Here is an 18,209-nt window from a genome sequence, read left to right as displayed (position 1 = left end):
TCAAAACCTTCCTAAGGGTCATCTAGTAGTGTTTAGGTTTTAACAATAGAAATGTCCACTGAAAAAATGTTCAAGTCAATTTACAACAAGATCACACTATCACAGTATCACAGTATCACAGTATAACTGAGGTTGGAAGAGACCTCAAGGATCATCGAGTCCAACCCAGATGTTGATGACGATCCTGTAATAATAAGTATTTTGTTTGTAAAGTAGTGTGTTAACTCAGCTATTCAGCTATGTGAATTAATCACATAAAAGTAAACCATTAGGGCTAACCAGTCATTAGTTAACCTGTTTCCATCATAATCTCCCTCCAATCTAGGTCAAATGGCTAGTTGTGGCAACCACGCAGAGTAATCATGGGATGTTATTTTATCCCAAGGGGAAAAAAAGAGATGTTGAGTTGCTGGAAGGTGTCCAGAGAAGGGCAGCAAAGCTGGGGAGGGGTTTGGAGCACAGCCCTGTGAGGAGAGGCTGAGGGAGCTGGGGTTGCTTAGCCTGGAGAAGAGGACCCTCAGGGGAGACCTTCTTGCTCTCTACAACTACCTGAAGGGAGGTTGTAGCCAGGTGGGGGTTGGTCTCTTCTCCCAGGCATGCAGCACCAGAACAAGAGGACACAGTCTCAAGCTGTGTCAGGGGAGGTTTAGGCTGGATGTTAGGAAGAAATTATTCCCAGCAAGAGAGATTGGCCATTGGAATGTGGTGCCCAGGCAGGTGGTGGAGTCACCATCACTGGTGGTGTTTAGGAAGAGACTGGATGGGGTGCTTGGTGCCATGGTTTAGTTGATTAGATGGTGTTGGGTGATAGGTTGGACTCGATGATCTCAAAGCTCTTTTCCAACCTGGTAAATTCTATTATTCTATTCTATTATTCTCTTCTATTATTCTCTTCTATTATTCTCTTCTCTTATTCTCTTCTCTTCTCTTCTCTTCTCTTCTCTTCTCTTCTCTTCTCTTCTCTTCTCTTCTCTTCTCTTCTCTTCTCTTCTCTTCTCTTCTCTTCTCTTCTCTTCTCTTCTCTTCTCTTCTCTTCTCTTCTCTTCTCTTCTCTTCTCTTCTCTTCTCTTCCATTCCATTCCATTCCATTCCAACTAATCTATCCCCCTCTCTCCTGACCCCCCCCCAAGAAGCTTCAATTTAAACACACCCTAGAAAATCTCCTTTTCCCTGAAATTAATGAATGCAAAAGATATTCAAAGATGTCCAATTATGTAACTCATCCAAATCACTTGGAATTTCTGAGGGATAAAAAAGGACAAGCATAAACCAGGACAAATGCATTCATATTCCTGAGGCAAACTTCAGTGAGTCATTACTCTGTTATGACAGAGGTATTACTTAAGGTTATGATCTTCCTTATGGTTCTATTTTTGTTTACCTCCCCAGCCCTACAGCATGAAGCAAGACCATAAAGGACTGCCCAAGATTTCCTAGGGAAAAAAAAAATACCAGCAGTGAACATTTGATCAGGATCTGAAGAGTCATGGTTGGCAAACATAAGGCTTGTTTAAAAAGCAGTAAATGCAAAAGTGGTTCCAAATTAGATCCAACTGCTTCCAAAAGACCAGAGCAAAAACTGAGAATTCCCTTTACCTGCTCCAGCATCAACAAAAAGATAAACATCCTTCCATCATTCTCCTCTCAAAGGATATTATGTTGGTTGAGGGAGGGCTCATTGCTGAAAATCATTGCAAACTCAAGAGATGTGGAAGCTAGTCCAATTCCTATTAAGAGTAAATTTGGCTTTTGCTGTTTCCTAGCTATTTAGCATATGTTATCTTGCACACACTTGCTTGAGAAACATTCCCTTCTGGAGCTGAGCCTTGGAAGCCGACAGATTCTTGCTTTCTGTGACACCAAACCAGATGTATTCTCCTAGTGACTTTAAGTACTATAGAACAAAATGTTGGGAATGGTTTTTATATCCTGGATTAACTCTTCAGGCAGAAACCCTCTTTCAGCTTGAATTGTTTTTTCCTTCAAATGATTCTATTTCTACTGCTAGCAAGAAACACCTTCAAGTCCTCTGCTACTGCCTGTCTAGTATCTATTGGTAAATTTGTGTGTATTTTCTAGGCTCTTCTCTCTTACCTATGTGGAGATCTCCTCAGAATCATTGCTGTCATGAGGTTGGCTTACTTGGGTAACTTACTGCAATAGTACTTGATAACTGAATAGAATAGAATAGAATAGAATAGAATAGAATAGAATAGAATAGGCCAGGTTGGAACAGAACAGAACAGAACAGAACTGACCTGAACTGAACTGACCTGAACTGAACTGAATTGAATTGAATTGAATTGAATTGAATTGAATTAACCAGGTTGCAAAAGACCTTTGAGATCATCAAGTCCAACCTATTGCCCAACACCATCGAATCAACTAAACCATGGCACCCAGTGCCTCATCCAGGCTCTTTTTAAACACCTCCAGTGATGGTGACTCCGCCACCTCCCTGGGCAGTACATTCCAAAGGCCAATCTCTCTTTCTGTCAAGAACTTCTTCCTAACATCCAGCCTAAACCTCCCCTGGTGCAGCTTGAGACTGTCCCCCCGATATGAATGCCTAAAGGACCAGCCATGGTATGTTTCTAGAAGGTGGTGATGCAGAACTATATGTTCTAGTGACAAGGATGCCCTTAAGGATTACTCTGAGTATTTCAAAGAGGAAGCAGTTTACACCATGATTAAATTGGTCTGTTTGCCTAGAACATCCATTTTAGCAGTACAACATCCATTTCTGTCCCTGAAAGTGATTTCTAAGCACGAGTCTTTTGTAATTTCTATTAATATTGCAGAATGGAGAAGATTGATACTGATTCACTCACAAGCTCAGTTAATTTTTCTTCAAGTGCAGATTCCTGCTAGGAGTGTGCTCATGTAATGTAATAAAACTTGCTCATACCATTTGCAACTGGACCTCAGTGCATATATTTTCCCCCAGCATCTCCCCTTTAATAGCAATTGTCAGAAGCAGAGGACATAAATGCCTATTGGATGATTCACTGGCCTCCTGATGATTCTCTTCATTGTGATACAGGAAAACCTGGAAGCTCAAAAAGAGCAATAATTACTGCTAAGAGGGGTGAATTCATCAATGCTGTAGACATAGTTTTAGTTTCTAATTGGTAGAAAAGGAGAATAAAGAAGCTAAAGTAGCCTCTTTTAGTGCATTGTAGATTTGCTCTTGATAGCCCTGGTCACATTTCTCTTGCTTGCTAGCCTCATCCCCATTAGTGCTCTCCATTTATTTAGAACAGAACAGAACAGAACAGAACAGAATAAATAGAATAGAATAGAATAGAATGAATAGAATAGAATAGAATAGAATAGAATAGAATAGAATAGAATAGAATAGAATAGAATAGAATTAACCAGGTTGGAAAAGACCTCAGAGATCATCAAGTCCAACCCATCAAACAACACCATTTAATCAACTAAACCATAGCACCAAGTGCCTCATCCAGTCTCTTCTTAAACACCTGCAGTGATGGTGACTCCACCACCTCCCTGGGCAGCACATTCCAATGGCCAATCTCTCTTCCTGTGAAGAATTTCTTCCTAACATCCAGCCTAAACCTCCCCTGGCACAGCTTGAGACTGTGTCCTCTTGTTCTGGTGCTGGGTGCCTGTGAGAAGAGACCAAGCCTCACCTGGCTACAGCCTCCCTTCAGGTAGTTGTAGAGAGCAAGAAGGTCACCCCTGAGCCTCCTCTTCTCCAGGCTAAGCAACCCCAGCTCCCTCAGCCTCTCCTCACAGGGTTTGTGCTCCAAACCCCTCCCCAGCTTTGTTGCCCTTCTCTGGACTTCTTCTATGATAAATAATACATACAAGAGTTCAACATGATCCTTCCAAAATGTGATGCTTTCCAATTCTTGTGGTCCCTCTTCTCTGAAAAATCCTTACTCCTCTGTTCTTCTGTGGTATACTCATGGCAAAGATCATTGCAAAGTCTTTGTTTACTCATCAGCTCTACAGAGCAGGGAAGAAAACAGAGTCATGGCTGCTCCTGTGTGGTTGGCATTGGCAAACATTGGGATTTTGTCACTGCATCGTTTTGCTCCTTTGGATTTGTTTTAATAACCACCTTATCTCTACTGAAAGATTCAGTCCAAGATGTGTAGAGCGACAGAAGCCAAAGTTTCAGGTCTGTCAGTCTCATCTCTCCATTTTTCACACTGGCATTTCACCTAGGTTTCCTCTGGTCTTCTGGTGACACCTCTGCTTTTAATGATGTTTTGATCTGTGCCAGAGGATGTGCTGACTCCCAGCTATGCACCCTATAGTGAATCTCATCAGGTCCTGCAGATGCTGATTTGATGTTTGCTTGTTCCCCTAATAAGCCCTGTAGTTTGGAGATGATCCTGGCCACCTATTCCCAGAGCAGTGGTTGCCTTGTGCTCTGTCTGATGTGTTATGCTAATGCAGCTTGTGACTAGCACAAACCGAAAGAGCAGTGATTTCCCCTTCAGGGCACATAATAGATTCACCCAGCCACTTTTCTGTGCTCAGTAGTGTCTGATGCAGATGCATCTGTTCAATAAATCATTTACCCAGAGCTATCAGTAGAACAGAGGCATTTTTCCTGGAAGCATGAGATTTAATTACTTTAACATGTAGAATTCCAGCTTTTATTACCAGTAGAGAAAAACCCTGTATCACCTTATAAACAGAACCTCAGTGCTTGAATGTGACTACTGACAAGAGCAGACTCTTTGTTTTGCATGGTTTACTGTGACTTTGTTGAATGCAAGAGGATGATCAGATTAACTAGACAAACAGTTTGAAAGTACACCCCTCCTCAGCACAGATGTGACAATAAGTCATGAGTGTGCAGCTGAACCACCACAACATGCAGCAGAGAGAGATTAACTTAAACCAATGGCTGTGGAAATACTGATCTGCTGCTGTTATAGACATGTGTGAGAGCCCCAGGAGGTTTTCTCTTTAGTGGTTTGCATCCCGTGGCCTTTCCAGGTCAATAGAAAACCCTGGTGGATATTCTGTCCATAAATGAATTAGCTCATAATGACATCTGCAGAGCCATGATGGCATCCAGAAACCTTCATATCCTCATCCAGTAGATTAAACAAACTTTTTTTTCCCTGCTGGGAAGAGCAGAGATTCTCTTCCTGTGTCCTTGCAAGCAATGCCATTATCTCCATTGTAATAATTTGGCTGCCACAGCCCTGAAGACAAAGATGGAATGATTGATGGGAAAAGCACCTCACTCAGGAAAACTCTGCAGTCATGCTACCTGTTGGGAATTAGCCATTGCCCTGTGTGGTGTAAATACAGTCCATGAAATGTGAGTAGTGAGACCTCGGAGCTGCAGCCCTCCTGCAAGGCAGCAGTTCCTCTCCCTTAGGAATTTGGTAGGAATCAATAGGCATGAGACACTTCATCCCAGAGGCTGTGGCCCATGGAAGAACTTTTTTTCTGCAGGAGGCAGTGGTGTGCCTGAGATCCTGAAGGTATTCCCAATTCAGCCTCTTATGGTGTATATTATTTCACTGTTCAAAGTCAAAGTGGTGATTTCACATCATTCTGAGCTTACATCTCCCTGGGTTTCACATGATTTTGACACTGTCACCAACACAGCCTTTTGTTGTGGACTTATCACTAGCACTTCTTCTCTGGACTGAGTTATTCAATTAGTTTAATCATTCATTTCTTTGGCCTTTAAGGAAGCATAAAACTTCTTGCCTCTCCTTGTGACCTATCAGGCTCAAGCTGAATGTGAGTGGTAGACTTCTGCACAGTTGATTCCTCTTGGTAAGCTGGGCTGTAAATAGAACTGCAGGTCCATGCAAGAAACCAGGGGAAATAAAAATGTCTCTTTTGTAGTTACATGATCTATCTACTCTTCATTCGGATCATAGGGAAATAGAGGATACTGTTTACCTGGTTTCTCAACCTCCATCACACATAGTGAGTATATGTCTCACAATGAGTATATGTCTCACTGACAGTAGGCTGAACATGAGCCAGCAGTGTGCCCAGGTGGCCAAGAAGGCCAATGGCATCCTGGGCTGTATCAGCAATAGCGTGACCAGCAGGAGCAGGGAGGTCATTCTGCCCCTGTACACTGCACTGGTTAGGCCACACCTTGAGTCCTGTGTCCAGTTCTGGGCTCCTCAGCTTAGGAAAGATGTTGAGTTGCTGGAACGTGTCCAGAGAAGGGCAACAAAGGTTTAGGCTGGATGTTAGGAAGAAGTCTTGAAGAGAAGGAGTTGGGGGTGCTGGTGGGTGAGAAGCTCAACATGAGCCAGCAGTATGCACTTGAAGCCCAGAAAGCAAATCACTGCCTGGGCTGCATCAAGAGAAGTGTGGCCAGCAGGTCAAGGGAGGTGATTCTCCCCCTCCACTGCACTCTGGTGAGACCCCACCTGGAGTACTGTGTCCAGTTCTGGAGCCTCTATTACAGGAAGGATCTGGAGGTGCTGGAGCATGTCCAGAGAAGGACCACGACAATGATCAGAGGACTGGAGCTCCTCTCCTGTGAGGACAGAATGAGGGAGTTGGGGCTGTTCAGTCTGGAGAAAAGAAGGCTCCGAGGAGACCTCATTGTGGCCTTCCAGTATCTGAAGGGGGCTACAAGAAAGCTGGGGAGAGACTTTTTAGGGTGTCAGGGAGTGACAGGACTCGGGGGGATGGAACAAAACTAGAAATGGGTAGATTCAGATTGGATGATAGGAAAAAGTTCTTCTCCATGAGGGTGGTGAGAGACTGGAACTGTTTGCCCAGGGAGGGGGTGGAAATCTCCTTCATGGAGGTTTTAAGGCCAGGCTGGATGTGGCTCTGAGCCACCTGCTCTAGTGTGAGGTGTCCCTACCCATTGCAGGGAGGTTGGAACTGGGTGATCCTTGAGATCTCTTCCAACCCTAACAATTCTATGATTCTCTGTCTGCCCATTCTTGTGGGCTTTACCAATTGGGGTGCCAGACATGTTAGGTCAGGTTCATGCTGGAGTGGATCTATAACTTCTGAACTAGAGCTCAATTATATCTGATTGTTTTGGAAAGAGAGCCAAGGGATGATGCAGTTTGTTTATTGTTGCCTGGAAGGAATCAGGCAGATACTGTGTGAAAGTCCTGTCTTAAACAGAGAAACAAAAAAAGAGGCTGCAAAAATATAAGTACAGGTCTGTGTAAATGAATTTCAGAGCTCCTCCTCTGACTGTCTCAAATATTTGAACAAGAGGGCATTCAGTGAAATGAAAATGAGGAACAGTCAAAGCTGATAAAACACAAAATTATCTCCAATTATAATTATCTACAAAGTGTACAATTAGCCTGAAGAACTCATTGCCACAGGAAACTGCACATCTCCACTATAGAATAAGGGTTGGAGGAACACACAGAGTGATTCTAATTGATGCTAACAGTACAGCTATCACATTTAACATCCCAGGCTACAAGACTAAAGCCAGTTGCTAATGCAAGGGGAATATGTTATCTAATGTGAAGTGGTCTGCATCAGGAGCAGTGTGGCCAGCAGAAGCAAGGGAAGTCATTCTGCCCTATACTCAGCACTGGTCAGGCCACACCTTGAGTCCTGTGTCCACTTCTGGGCCCCTCAGTTTAGGAAAGATGTTGAGTTGCTGGAAGGTGTCCAGAGAAGGGCAACAAAGCTGGGGAGGGGTTTGGTGTGTAAATTCTATGAAGAGAGGCTGAGGGAGCTGGGGTTGCTTAGCCTGGAGAAGAGGAGGCTCAGGGGAGAACTTATTGCTCTCTAAAACTACCTGAAGGGAGGTTGTAGCCAGGTGGGGGTTGGTCTCTTCTCCCAGGTAACCAACACCAGAACAAGAGGACACAGTCTCAAGATGTGCCAGGGGAGGTTTGGGTTGGATGTTACGGAGAAATTCTTCCCAGCAAGAGAGATTGGGCATTGGAATGTGCTGCCCAGGGAGGTGGTGGAGTCACCATCCCCGGAGGTGTTTAAGAAGAGACTGGATGAGGCACTTGGTGCCATGGTTTAGTTGATTAGATGGTGTTGGGTGATAGGTTGGACTCGATGATCTCAAGGGTCTTTTCCAACCTGGTTAATTCTGTGTTCTGTGTACTTTATTCTACAATTCTCTGACTTTTTTTTTCCCCCAGTGTATCTCTTCCTGAGATAGGAGACAAGCTACTAGGAAACCTTCACACACGTCATTGGAACGGGTTGCCCAGGGAGGTGGTTGAGTCATCGTCCCTGGAGGCGTTCAAGGGGAGATTGGATGTGGCACTTGGTGCCATGGTCTAGTCATGGGGTCTGTGTTGATAGGTTGGACTCGATGATCCTCGAGGTCCTTTCCAACCTAAGTGATACTGTGATACTGTGATAGGGCAGAAACCACCTATGAAAAGTACAAAACCCCCCATTGAAGCTAATTTAACACTTCATCCTCCTTTCTCCACTTTCAGTCAAATACCAGGAACAAAAAGGAATATTGTTTTTCAGATGAGTCTTTAAAGCTGCAAAATCTTGTTTGCCATTTGAACATTTGTGTAGAGCCTTTTGGCCTTTTCCTGTCTTGTGGTATTTACTTCTATAGCTCACAAATGCCACCTTATGAAACCACCTTTCACTCTTCTTGATGCTCTCATCAAAGGAGTTATGAAATAGGAGATTCATCTGGGTTTTTTGTTTTGTTTGGGGTTTTTTGTTTGTTTAATAAATTAATATTTGTAGGTATTTAATTAATCAAATGGCAGGTCTGCTTATTTCTCTATTTCCAAAGAAGTTATTGCAATACACTTTGAATATAGACCTGGAGTAGGACAGCTTTCACTTCTACCAGTGTTTGAATTCCTCTTCAAGTGTACTTGTCTCCTCTCAGCTATGTTTGTGTTCAAAAGATCTGCATCATACATGTTATCTATCCTAAACTGAAGCGTGGAATCAGTACTCAGCCAAAGTAGGTAGCTGGGAGATTTTTATCATAGAACCACAGAATCTTTTGGGTTGAAAGAGAGGCAGCCTTCTGTCCAAAGCAGGTCCAATTCCATCAAGCTACCAAGAACTGTGACCTGGAATACCTCCAAGGATTGAGATTTAATGACATCTTTATTCCATCTCTTCTAGCATTTGACCTTCCCTGTGGAAGAGATTTTTCTCAGTATGCAACTAGAATCCTTATGTTTCACTGAGCATTCTCCTTTCTAGGCTGAGCGTGCACAGCACTCCGAGCCTTTCCTTTTACATCCTGTGGTCCACTTTCTGACCAGCTAGGTAGGGGAGGCTACACTGGCTTCAGTATAACAATGCCTTTCTTGTACTGAGAAGTCCAAAACTGAGCACACTGCATCAGATGCCCAGGTAATGAATCAAGGATCACTCACCTGGATCTGTTAGACACATCCTTACCAACGCAGCCTAGGAGGCTTTTCTTGATGCAAACGTGCACTGCCAGTTCACTTTCAACTTGGTATCTACCAAGATGTCCATGTGAATAAGCTCTGTGGAACTCATGCTAGAAGGCTGGCCCCCAGCCTATATGGTAGCATGGGGGCATTCCAGCCTGTATGCAAAACCATGCTGGTCTTGAAGATCCTGCTAGAGCATCTCTCCCAGCTGTCAATGTCTTTTGAGCAACAGCCCTGTACTCTAGTGTACTGACTGCTCTCCCCAGTGTCATACCAGACATGCTGAGAGTGTAATCTGTCCCATTATCCAGGTCATTAATGAATGCATTGAACAGTGATGATTCCAGTACTGGTCCCTGAAGGACCTTGCTAGTTGCTCACTGACAGCAGTGACTCTTTAAGCCCAGCAGTCCAAGTCAATTTTCCACCCACCTTATCGTTCATTTATCCAGCCTCTACTCACCAAATGGGTGATGAGAGCATGGGGATCTGTTTCAAAAGCCCTGATAAAATCAAGGCATTGACATTTCACTGCTCTCCACTTGCCCATGGCACCACTAACCTCCATCATAGAAAAGAATGAAGCTTATCAGGTGTGTGACTTGCTGTTGCTAAACCTGTACTGGCGGCTCCAAATCACCCTCCTGTCTCTCATGATCTTAGAAATAACTTCTCAATTGATTTGTTCCATTACCTTCTTAGGGACTGAGGTGAGGCTGATCAACCTGTGGTCCCCTGTTGGTTTTGAAGGTGTATGGTATTTGCCTTTTCTGCAGCCCTCAGAAACCTCCCATGATTGCCATGACCTTTACAAGATGATACAAAATGGCCCAATCTGGTTACATGGAATTATGTATAGCTAACTGTATTTTCATTTCCCCTCCTCACTCTCTAGTTCATCTCTGATTATGTTATTATTACTATTATTATTAATAGTAGCATGGATATAAGCTAGAACACAGGAAGTTCCACCTCAACATGAGGAGAAACATGAGGGTGACGGAGCTGAAAACACTACCCAGAGAGAAGTTCTTCAAAGAAATAGTGATTGGCCATTGGAATGTGCTGCCCAGGGAGGTGGTGGGGTTACCACCACTGGAAGTGTTTAAGAAGAGCCTGGATGAGGCACTTGGTGGCATGGTTTAGTTTATTAGATGGTGTTGGGTGATAGGTTGGACTCAATGGTTTTGAAGGTCTTTTCCCACCTGGTCTATTCTATTCTATTCTATTCTATTCTATTCTATTCTATTCTATTCTATTCTATTCTATTCTATTCTATTCTATTCTATTCCATTCCATTCCATTCCATTCCATTCCATTCCATTCCATTCCATTCCACTCCATTCCATTCCATTCCGATTTCTAAAGCCAACCTGACCAGGTTCCTGCGTGGCCTGCCCTAGGTGATCCTGCTTTGGCAGGGGGGATTGGACCAAATGATCTCTGGAGGTCCCTTCCAACCCCTAACATTCTATGATTTTATTATTATTATTAATATTATTTATTATATTTAAGCTTATGTCTGTTGTGTGTCTTTTTTATGCCAGGAGTTGTTTTTACAAAGGACTCCAAGATGTTATTCATAAATTATGTGATCAAAGAAGTAAGTAAACCAACAGTATTTACCATCTTGGATACAATCCCTTCTGTTGTCTTCCATCATCAGTTCTCTTGACTGATTTAGTGGTTAGTATATTCTCATTAGTACCTACTTTTGCTGAAAGCTAATAAGGTCATGAAGCCATAGGTAAAAATGCTGAGGCTTTCAAAACAAGATATATAGTACACCACTTTGTCTAGTAACATCCTTAATCACCTCTATCACTTGTGGCAATAAGCCAAGAGAATTGTTCCAGAACAGTGTTTTAATTTCAAAGACCTCATGTAAAGCTTTCATTATTAGTGCTCAGAATGGCTGATTTATTCAGAACTTACCTTTGTAGCATATTTATTGGAGCTCAGAGAACAGGCCACATAGCATTAAGTGAATCACAGAATTAGAGGTTGGAAGGGACCTTGAAAGATCAGCTAGTCCAACCCCCCTGCCAGAGCAGGATCTCCTAGACCAGATCACACAGGAGCACATCCAGGCAGGTTTTGAGTATCTCCAGAGAGGGAGACTCCACAACTCCCCTGTTCCAGTGAACCATATGGACAACTGGAATTAGCAAACTTACAATGCTTGTAGCTTGACCTCTTTACACATAAGCAGCAATGACTGATAGAAAAAAATGTGAGCATTAAAAAAGAACAACTAGGAGGCATCAAAAAGTCTCTGAAAGGGATCTACAAGAAAGCTGGGACTATTTACAGAGGTGTGGTTACTAGGACAAGAGGTAATGGTTAGTGGGACCAGCCCCAGCCTGCCCTGATCCCTGTCTGGGTGTGGTGAGACAGGCCCTGGTTGCAAGGCTCTGTTCTGCCAGCCCTCATGGGAAGCTCCCATTGCTCCCAGGGAAGTGTCAGCCTACATGGCACATACCCTTTCACTCACTGTGTGCACTACCCCTGGGGTGAAGTGAGAGTTTCCCCTCTCTATGCCCAGGCTCTTAGACATTTATCAGTGTCCTGTTGCAATTTAACAGAAGCAGAAAAAAACGACCCAAAAAAGGTTGCTACCATGTCACCCCTGACAAAATTATTCTACTCAGGTTTTGGTTTTGAATGCAAGAAACAGCTGGGGGAGACACAATTGAAGAAACAGTTGGGGGAGTCACAATTTGTGACTCTTTTGAACTCGGTGACTTTTTAAGGGAACTTGCCTCTCCTTGGCTTGCTTTGCTCCTTGACTACACTGACAAAACAGCTAACCATTGAAATATTCTTGGCTATGAACTATGCTCTTAGAAAACACATTTGATGTTCATATATGGTCTCTTGGCTGCCTCTACTTATGCCCATCTGCTGGGATGGCATGATGCCGGCACACACAGTGGCATGCCAGTCTTTTTGGGCAAGGAGTGCCAGCCATGAAGGGTTTCACACAGGCAAGCTGCCCAACGCTTCAAGCACCATCTCTTTTGGAAGAATCCTTTCTTTTGTTATAGAATTGCCACACTGCTGCCATAGGGCTCTTTAAATCATTGGTAGCTTTATGTCCTAATACAATACTTGACTGTCAAGGAGGAACATAAGAAGCTGAAGAGTCCTTGAGGCCAACAAGTATTTTTTGAAGTGTGGTCTGACTTAGATGCATAAAAACACTGATTATTTGAAATAAAATCTATAGCTATGTTAAATAGGAGCAGTGAGTGGTTCTGGGTTTATGTCTCATCTTTCTACCTGATGGAAATAGAAACTGCAGCCCTGCATAGCGCAGAGGTGCTTGCCAGCATGGGGTACATGGTCTGATCAATTAATCACAAAGCCTCAGTATTTCTGCAACAGTCAATAACCAATTAAGTAAATCTGAGCACAAAGTTTTCTCAATAAAAGGGAAGGGCAAATGTGGGCAGGAACAAGAGGTCAGATCATAAAGGGAGAGGAAATTTACCGCAGGATTTGAATTAGAAAAGAAAGCACTGGCCTGGAGGAAAAGAGTATAAGTGTGTAAGGAGTGCAGCCCGGGGTGAAACAGGAGTCTTTCTGTAGTGACAGATACTGATGGATGAGAATGTGGTGCTGAGGGTGGAAAAATAAGAAAACATAATAGAATAGAAATGTAGAATCAATAAAGTTGGAAAAGACCTCAGAGATCATCAAGCCCAACCTGTCACCCAACACCTCAGGACTACCTAAACCCCACGGCTTCAAGCGCCATGTCCAATCCTTTTTTGAACACCACTAGGGACAGTGACTCCACCACCTCCCTGGGTTGCACATTCCAATGGGCAAACTCTCCTTCTGGGATGAACTTTCTTTTCACCTTGAGCCTAAACTTCCCCTGGCACAGCTTGAGACTGTGTCCTCTTGTTCTGGTGCTGGTTGCCTGGGAGAAGAGACCAACCCCCACCTGGCTACAACCTCCTTTCAGGTAGCTGTAGCGAGCAATAAGGTCTCCCCTGAGCCTCCTCTTCTCCAGGCTAAGCAACCCCAGCTCCCTCAGCCTCTCCTCATAGGGCTTGTGCTCAAGACCTCTCCCCAGCCTCATTGTCCTTCTCTGGAGACGTTCAATTGTCTCAATATATATGCTTAAGAAGAGATTGGATGAAGCACTTAGTGCCGTGGTTTAGTTGATTAGATGGTGTTGGGTGATAGGTTGGACTTGATGATCTCAAAGGTCTCTTCCAACCTGGTTAATTCTGTATTCTGAATGAGAAATAACAAAGGAGAAATGTGATAAAAATCTGCTGGGGAAATAGATAATCCATAAGTGAGCATTTTAACAATGCAGATATAATATACTCCTGTAGATATTTAAGTAATAATTACCTCATTATGTTTCAACAATGCCTTCTTTATTCCTGCTTCTTGTGGTACCTGACACTAATTTTTGTAACTTTGATAAGGTAGAAATTACTGCACACACATTGTGAGAGCTTGAACCTCTTTAATTAGTTGTCTGGAAAAGGAAGATAATGTCTTATTATTTGTCTGGGGACAGTCAACTTATCCTGTGTTTGGAGATAAGCACCTTCACTCTGGGTGAATGGAAGGCATCCTGCAATTAGCACATCTGGGGAAGATGTTTCGTCCTGAAGGCAATGGCATCTTCCAAGCCTTGGCTGTCATTAAAGTCCTTTAGGTATTTTAAGACCTCATTTTTACACAGGTTATTCTTAATATATTTGCAGGACACTTACAACTGCCTTCTCTGTTTGTTTCATAATGCAGTCTTAAAATTCCACTTGTCTGCAGGATTCATCACCAATATCTTTATGTACACACATGTTCAGGCTTTGTGTGTGGTCTTTGAGACTGTATATAAACCTCCTTCCTATCTGACTGAGAATCTGCAATGCTCAGCCCATTAATTTAGCTTCTGTGCTCCTCTGCTAAAACCTTGTGCAATGTCAAAGACTAGGAAATACTGAATCTATTTCCTAATCTCTTATCTTTGAGGATAAATAATATGTTAAACCAGTAACACCCAGCTTCTTTAGCCTGCTCCTGCAGAACTGGCTCCTGACTGCAAGAAATGTTTTCAGCTGCAGATCTGCACAGGTCACTCAATCTCCTTTATTGTATTCATAGAATCAATAAGGTTGGAAAAGACCTCAGAGATCATCAAGTCCAACCTAGCACCCAACACCTCATGACTAACTAAACCATGGCTTCAAGTACCATCTCCAATCCCTTCTTGAGCACCTCCAGGGATGGAGACTCCACCACCTCCCTGGGCAGCACATTCCAATGGCCAATCACTCTTTCTAGGAAGAAGTTGCTCCTCATCTCCAGCCTAAACCTCCCCTGGCACAACTTGAGACTGTGTCCTCTTGTTCTGGTGCTGGTTGCCTGGGAGAAGAGACCAAGCCCCAGCTGGCTACAACCTCCCTTCAGGTAGTTGTAGAGGGCAATAAGGTCTGTTGAGGCTGGACAGCACTGCCTATTAGTAATGCATTTTACAGGCATCTACCTATTGTAGCGGAGGTTCCATTACTGTTAACAAAGATGCACATAGATAAACCTTTATTTTCTTTCTTTCTTAGAATTCTTAGCCTTGATTCTCCAGACAATTTTATGTCTGGATACTTATATACTTGGGAGAGGTCAACTTCTTTAAATAAGGTGCACCAGCTTTTTCAGACTTGCACTTGGAATAGAGCAGCAAGTTGCAAGACAGGGAGCAAGCTGCTGCAGAGACACTGATCATGTTTTCTGAGGTGGCACCACTCTACAGAGCAAAATATCCATCCTGATGAATCTCCTCACCAACATCTGGCAGCCATTATCGGTACAAAATGGCTATTAATCTATGAATAGGAATCCTGTTTCTGTCAGGAGAGAAGAATGTCCAGACCCTGGTTTGTCAAGGGAATCTCAAACCCCACCCCACCCCCAAACATTCAGGGAATAGCTGCAAGTCTGTTATCATTACCAATGTAGCTTGGGATCCCTCCCAGTCATTTGATTCTGTGATTTCTGAGAGTCAAACACACACACACAAAATCCCTTATTTCTTTCCCAATAGAATTAGATCTTTCATCAGAATTAAACTGCCTTGTGGATACCATTTGGTGTCAAGCAGACAGGTCTTGTGAAACCCTGCCTGCTACAGAGCTGTTGAAGCCTGTTTGGTTTTCTCCCTTCTCTGTCCCTACACCAGCTGCACAGGGAGTTGCCTGAAAAATCTCTTTCCAGGCTTCAAGGTTCTCAGTAAATTAAGCTCCTATTTACTATAATCTCTGGAGAATTCCACCAGGCAAACCATCCCAGGGCTGGTGATCCATTGCCTTTCACTACACATTTCAAAATGCTATTTTTCTTCTGCCTTAGAAAGCAAGCTGATAATGAAGCTCTGAGATTCCCTGTGAGGCAGAACTCTGCCCAATCCAGTCTTCATGAGCCATGGCCTGTGCTTTGTTTACAGTCAGTGTCTGAGGGCATGCTTCACCTCATGTGCCCTGACTCTGTCCAGACAAAGCCTTTTACTGTGCTTCAGTTTCACCCATAATATAGGCACCGTGTGTAACAGTCCTTTTGACCCAAACAAGAGTTCTTTGATAACCAGGGGAAGTTGAAAATCAAGGGCTTGCAGTTACAGTGGATGAGGTGCAACAGACACAGGAAATATTCTCATTGGGCACTAAACCCCTCACACAAACACCTGAAATAGGTTGGCTAAACACTTTTGGACTCTCCCATCTTAGAGATTTTCAAAGCTCAGCTGGACAAGGCCCTTAGCAACCTGATCAGTGAGGACCCTGTTTTGAGCAGGAGTCAGATTGGGGGAATTTCACAGGATCATTCTGGGCTAAATTGTTCCATAATTAAAAGAATTAACAACCATGGGTGGAGTACAATTCTCACATGAAATTCTGAGTGCTTCATTTGGAAGGTTTAGCTGTACCCAGGTGAACCAAGGAGAAAGAATGTATCACAGACAGGTTGGACTTGATGATCCTTGAGGTCTCTTCCAACATGATTGATTCTATGATTCTATGATATCAACATGGATTTTTCTCATCAACACTCACCAGTTGTTGACTTTAGCCCTTATTGTAGGACAAAAGAGCTGCAAGACCTGCATTCAAATACTGTGTTTGGGTCTGTAGGTACCTTTTAGAAAAGATGCTTAATTCCTCCATAAATCAGGGCAAGATGCCTCTGGAGGGATCAGAAACCTATGCATGCTTGTAAAACATTTCTGCACAACTAAAGTATTTCAAAGCAAAATACAAATGATTCTGCCAAGCTGTGTTCCACTCCATGAAAACAGAAAGGTGATTTTTTGTGTCTGTAAGCGGAAAGTATTTCCCTTTTGCTTTGGTATGTGTAAGATGCAGTCCTAGATAGATAAACAGAACATATATATATATATATATATATATATATATATACATACTCCATTCTCCACAGTTAATATGCTTATAACTTGGATAGATCTGTGTTCTTTTCCTGGGCATAAAAGCCCTGCTAATGGTTAAGGCATACACAATTCAAAGTGTTAGTTGCTTCTAACTAGAGATCTTAATAATTGCAGCCCAGCTTTAATACGAGAACACTAGCAATGAATGATATTCATCTGAGATCTTGACCAAGGCACAGCAGTAGCACATTCAAGATATTTTAAGTGCTCTTCTTGTAGGAGAGGCTGAACACATTAACTAGAAAATTCATGGTATTGTTGAACCTCAAATATTACTGTATGCCTGAAAACTGTACTGCAAAACTAGCAGGAAAAATGTGTATTGCTGCTGGAAATGGGCCATAGTGGAATACACTGCTACTTTACAGTTAAAGATAAACAACCATATTTTAGTTAGTAATACTAGGGAGTCAGCCAACAGAATCCCTTTTTATTCACAAACTGGATTCTCAGTGAGCCATATATGTTGTTATACCAACACCATTGGAGGGGTTTTGGTTGTATATACAGCAAAATCTATTCAATCTAGGTTCTAAGGGCATTGTGTTACAATTCTTACCTTTAACAACTGAGATCAGCTATAAAATGAAAGAGTTTAGCACCTTAAGATGTTATGGGAGAACCGTAGGTGCCACTAGGAAAAGCAATTCCACAAGCAGAGCCTTCACACACCTTGAGTCCTGTGTCCAGTTCTGGGCCCCTCGGTTTAGGAAAGATGTTGAGTTGCTGGAAGGTGTCCAGAGAAGGGCAACAAAGCTGGGGAGGGGTTTGGAGCACAGCCCTGTGAGGAGAGGCTGAGGGAGCTGGGGTTGCTTAGCCTGGAGACTCAGAGGAGACTCAGGGGTGACCTTATCACTCTCTACAACTACCTGAAGGGAGGTTGTAGACAGGCGGATGATGGTCTCTTCTCCCAGGCAGCCAGTATCAGAACAAGAGGACACAGTCTCAAGCTGCACCAGGGGAGGTTTAGGCTGGATGTTAGGAAGAAATTCTTCCCAACAAGAGAGATTGGCCATTGGAATGTGCTGCCCAGGGAGGTGGTGGAGTCACCATCACTGGAGGTGTTTAAAAAGAGCCTGGATGAGGCACTTGGTGCCATGGTTTAGTTGATTAGATGGTGTTGGGTGATAGGTTGGACTTGATGGTCTCAAAGGTCTTTTCCAACCTGGTTAATTCTATTCTATTCTGTTCTATTTTATGTAGTTGTCTTTGTTGAAAAGACTTCTAGCATGTGCCTACTTGATTTATGTTGTTTATACATGCCAGGAGGATTGTGAGGAGTTGACTGACCTGTCCCTGTTACTGGAATTATCCTGAATATGTTTGTGCAGTAGTTCTCCTGATCTAATTGCCCTGAGGGGATATCTGGAGTAATTAATCATAATGAC

At 43.1% G+C, this 18,209-nt stretch overlaps 1 protein-coding gene across 1 annotated transcript in view; it reads right to left on the bottom strand.

Annotated features, from left to right (window-relative positions):
* The window catches only part of LOC137446580 (trichohyalin-like), a gene marked incomplete at its 5' end in the record, with an annotated part of 275,413 nt that overhangs the window by 67,027 nt on the left and 190,177 nt on the right, over positions 1–18,209 (bottom strand). Inside the window, one exon of the mRNA XM_068149376.1 lies at positions 902–1,067. Within this exon, the coding sequence (XP_068005477.1) occupies positions 902–1,067 (166 nt within the window). The remainder of the gene's footprint in view (positions 1–901; positions 1,068–18,209) is intronic.

The sequence above is a fragment of the Melanerpes formicivorus genome, unplaced genomic scaffold, assembly GCF_026170545.1.
Source record: "Melanerpes formicivorus ecotype bairdi unplaced genomic scaffold, bMelFor1.0.p_v2 SCAF_1, whole genome shotgun sequence".
Classification (NCBI taxonomy): Eukaryota; Metazoa; Chordata; class Aves; order Piciformes; family Picidae; genus Melanerpes; species Melanerpes formicivorus.
The sequence above is the reverse complement of the archived record's forward strand: the minus strand, read 5'-3'. Positions and strand labels throughout refer to the sequence as shown.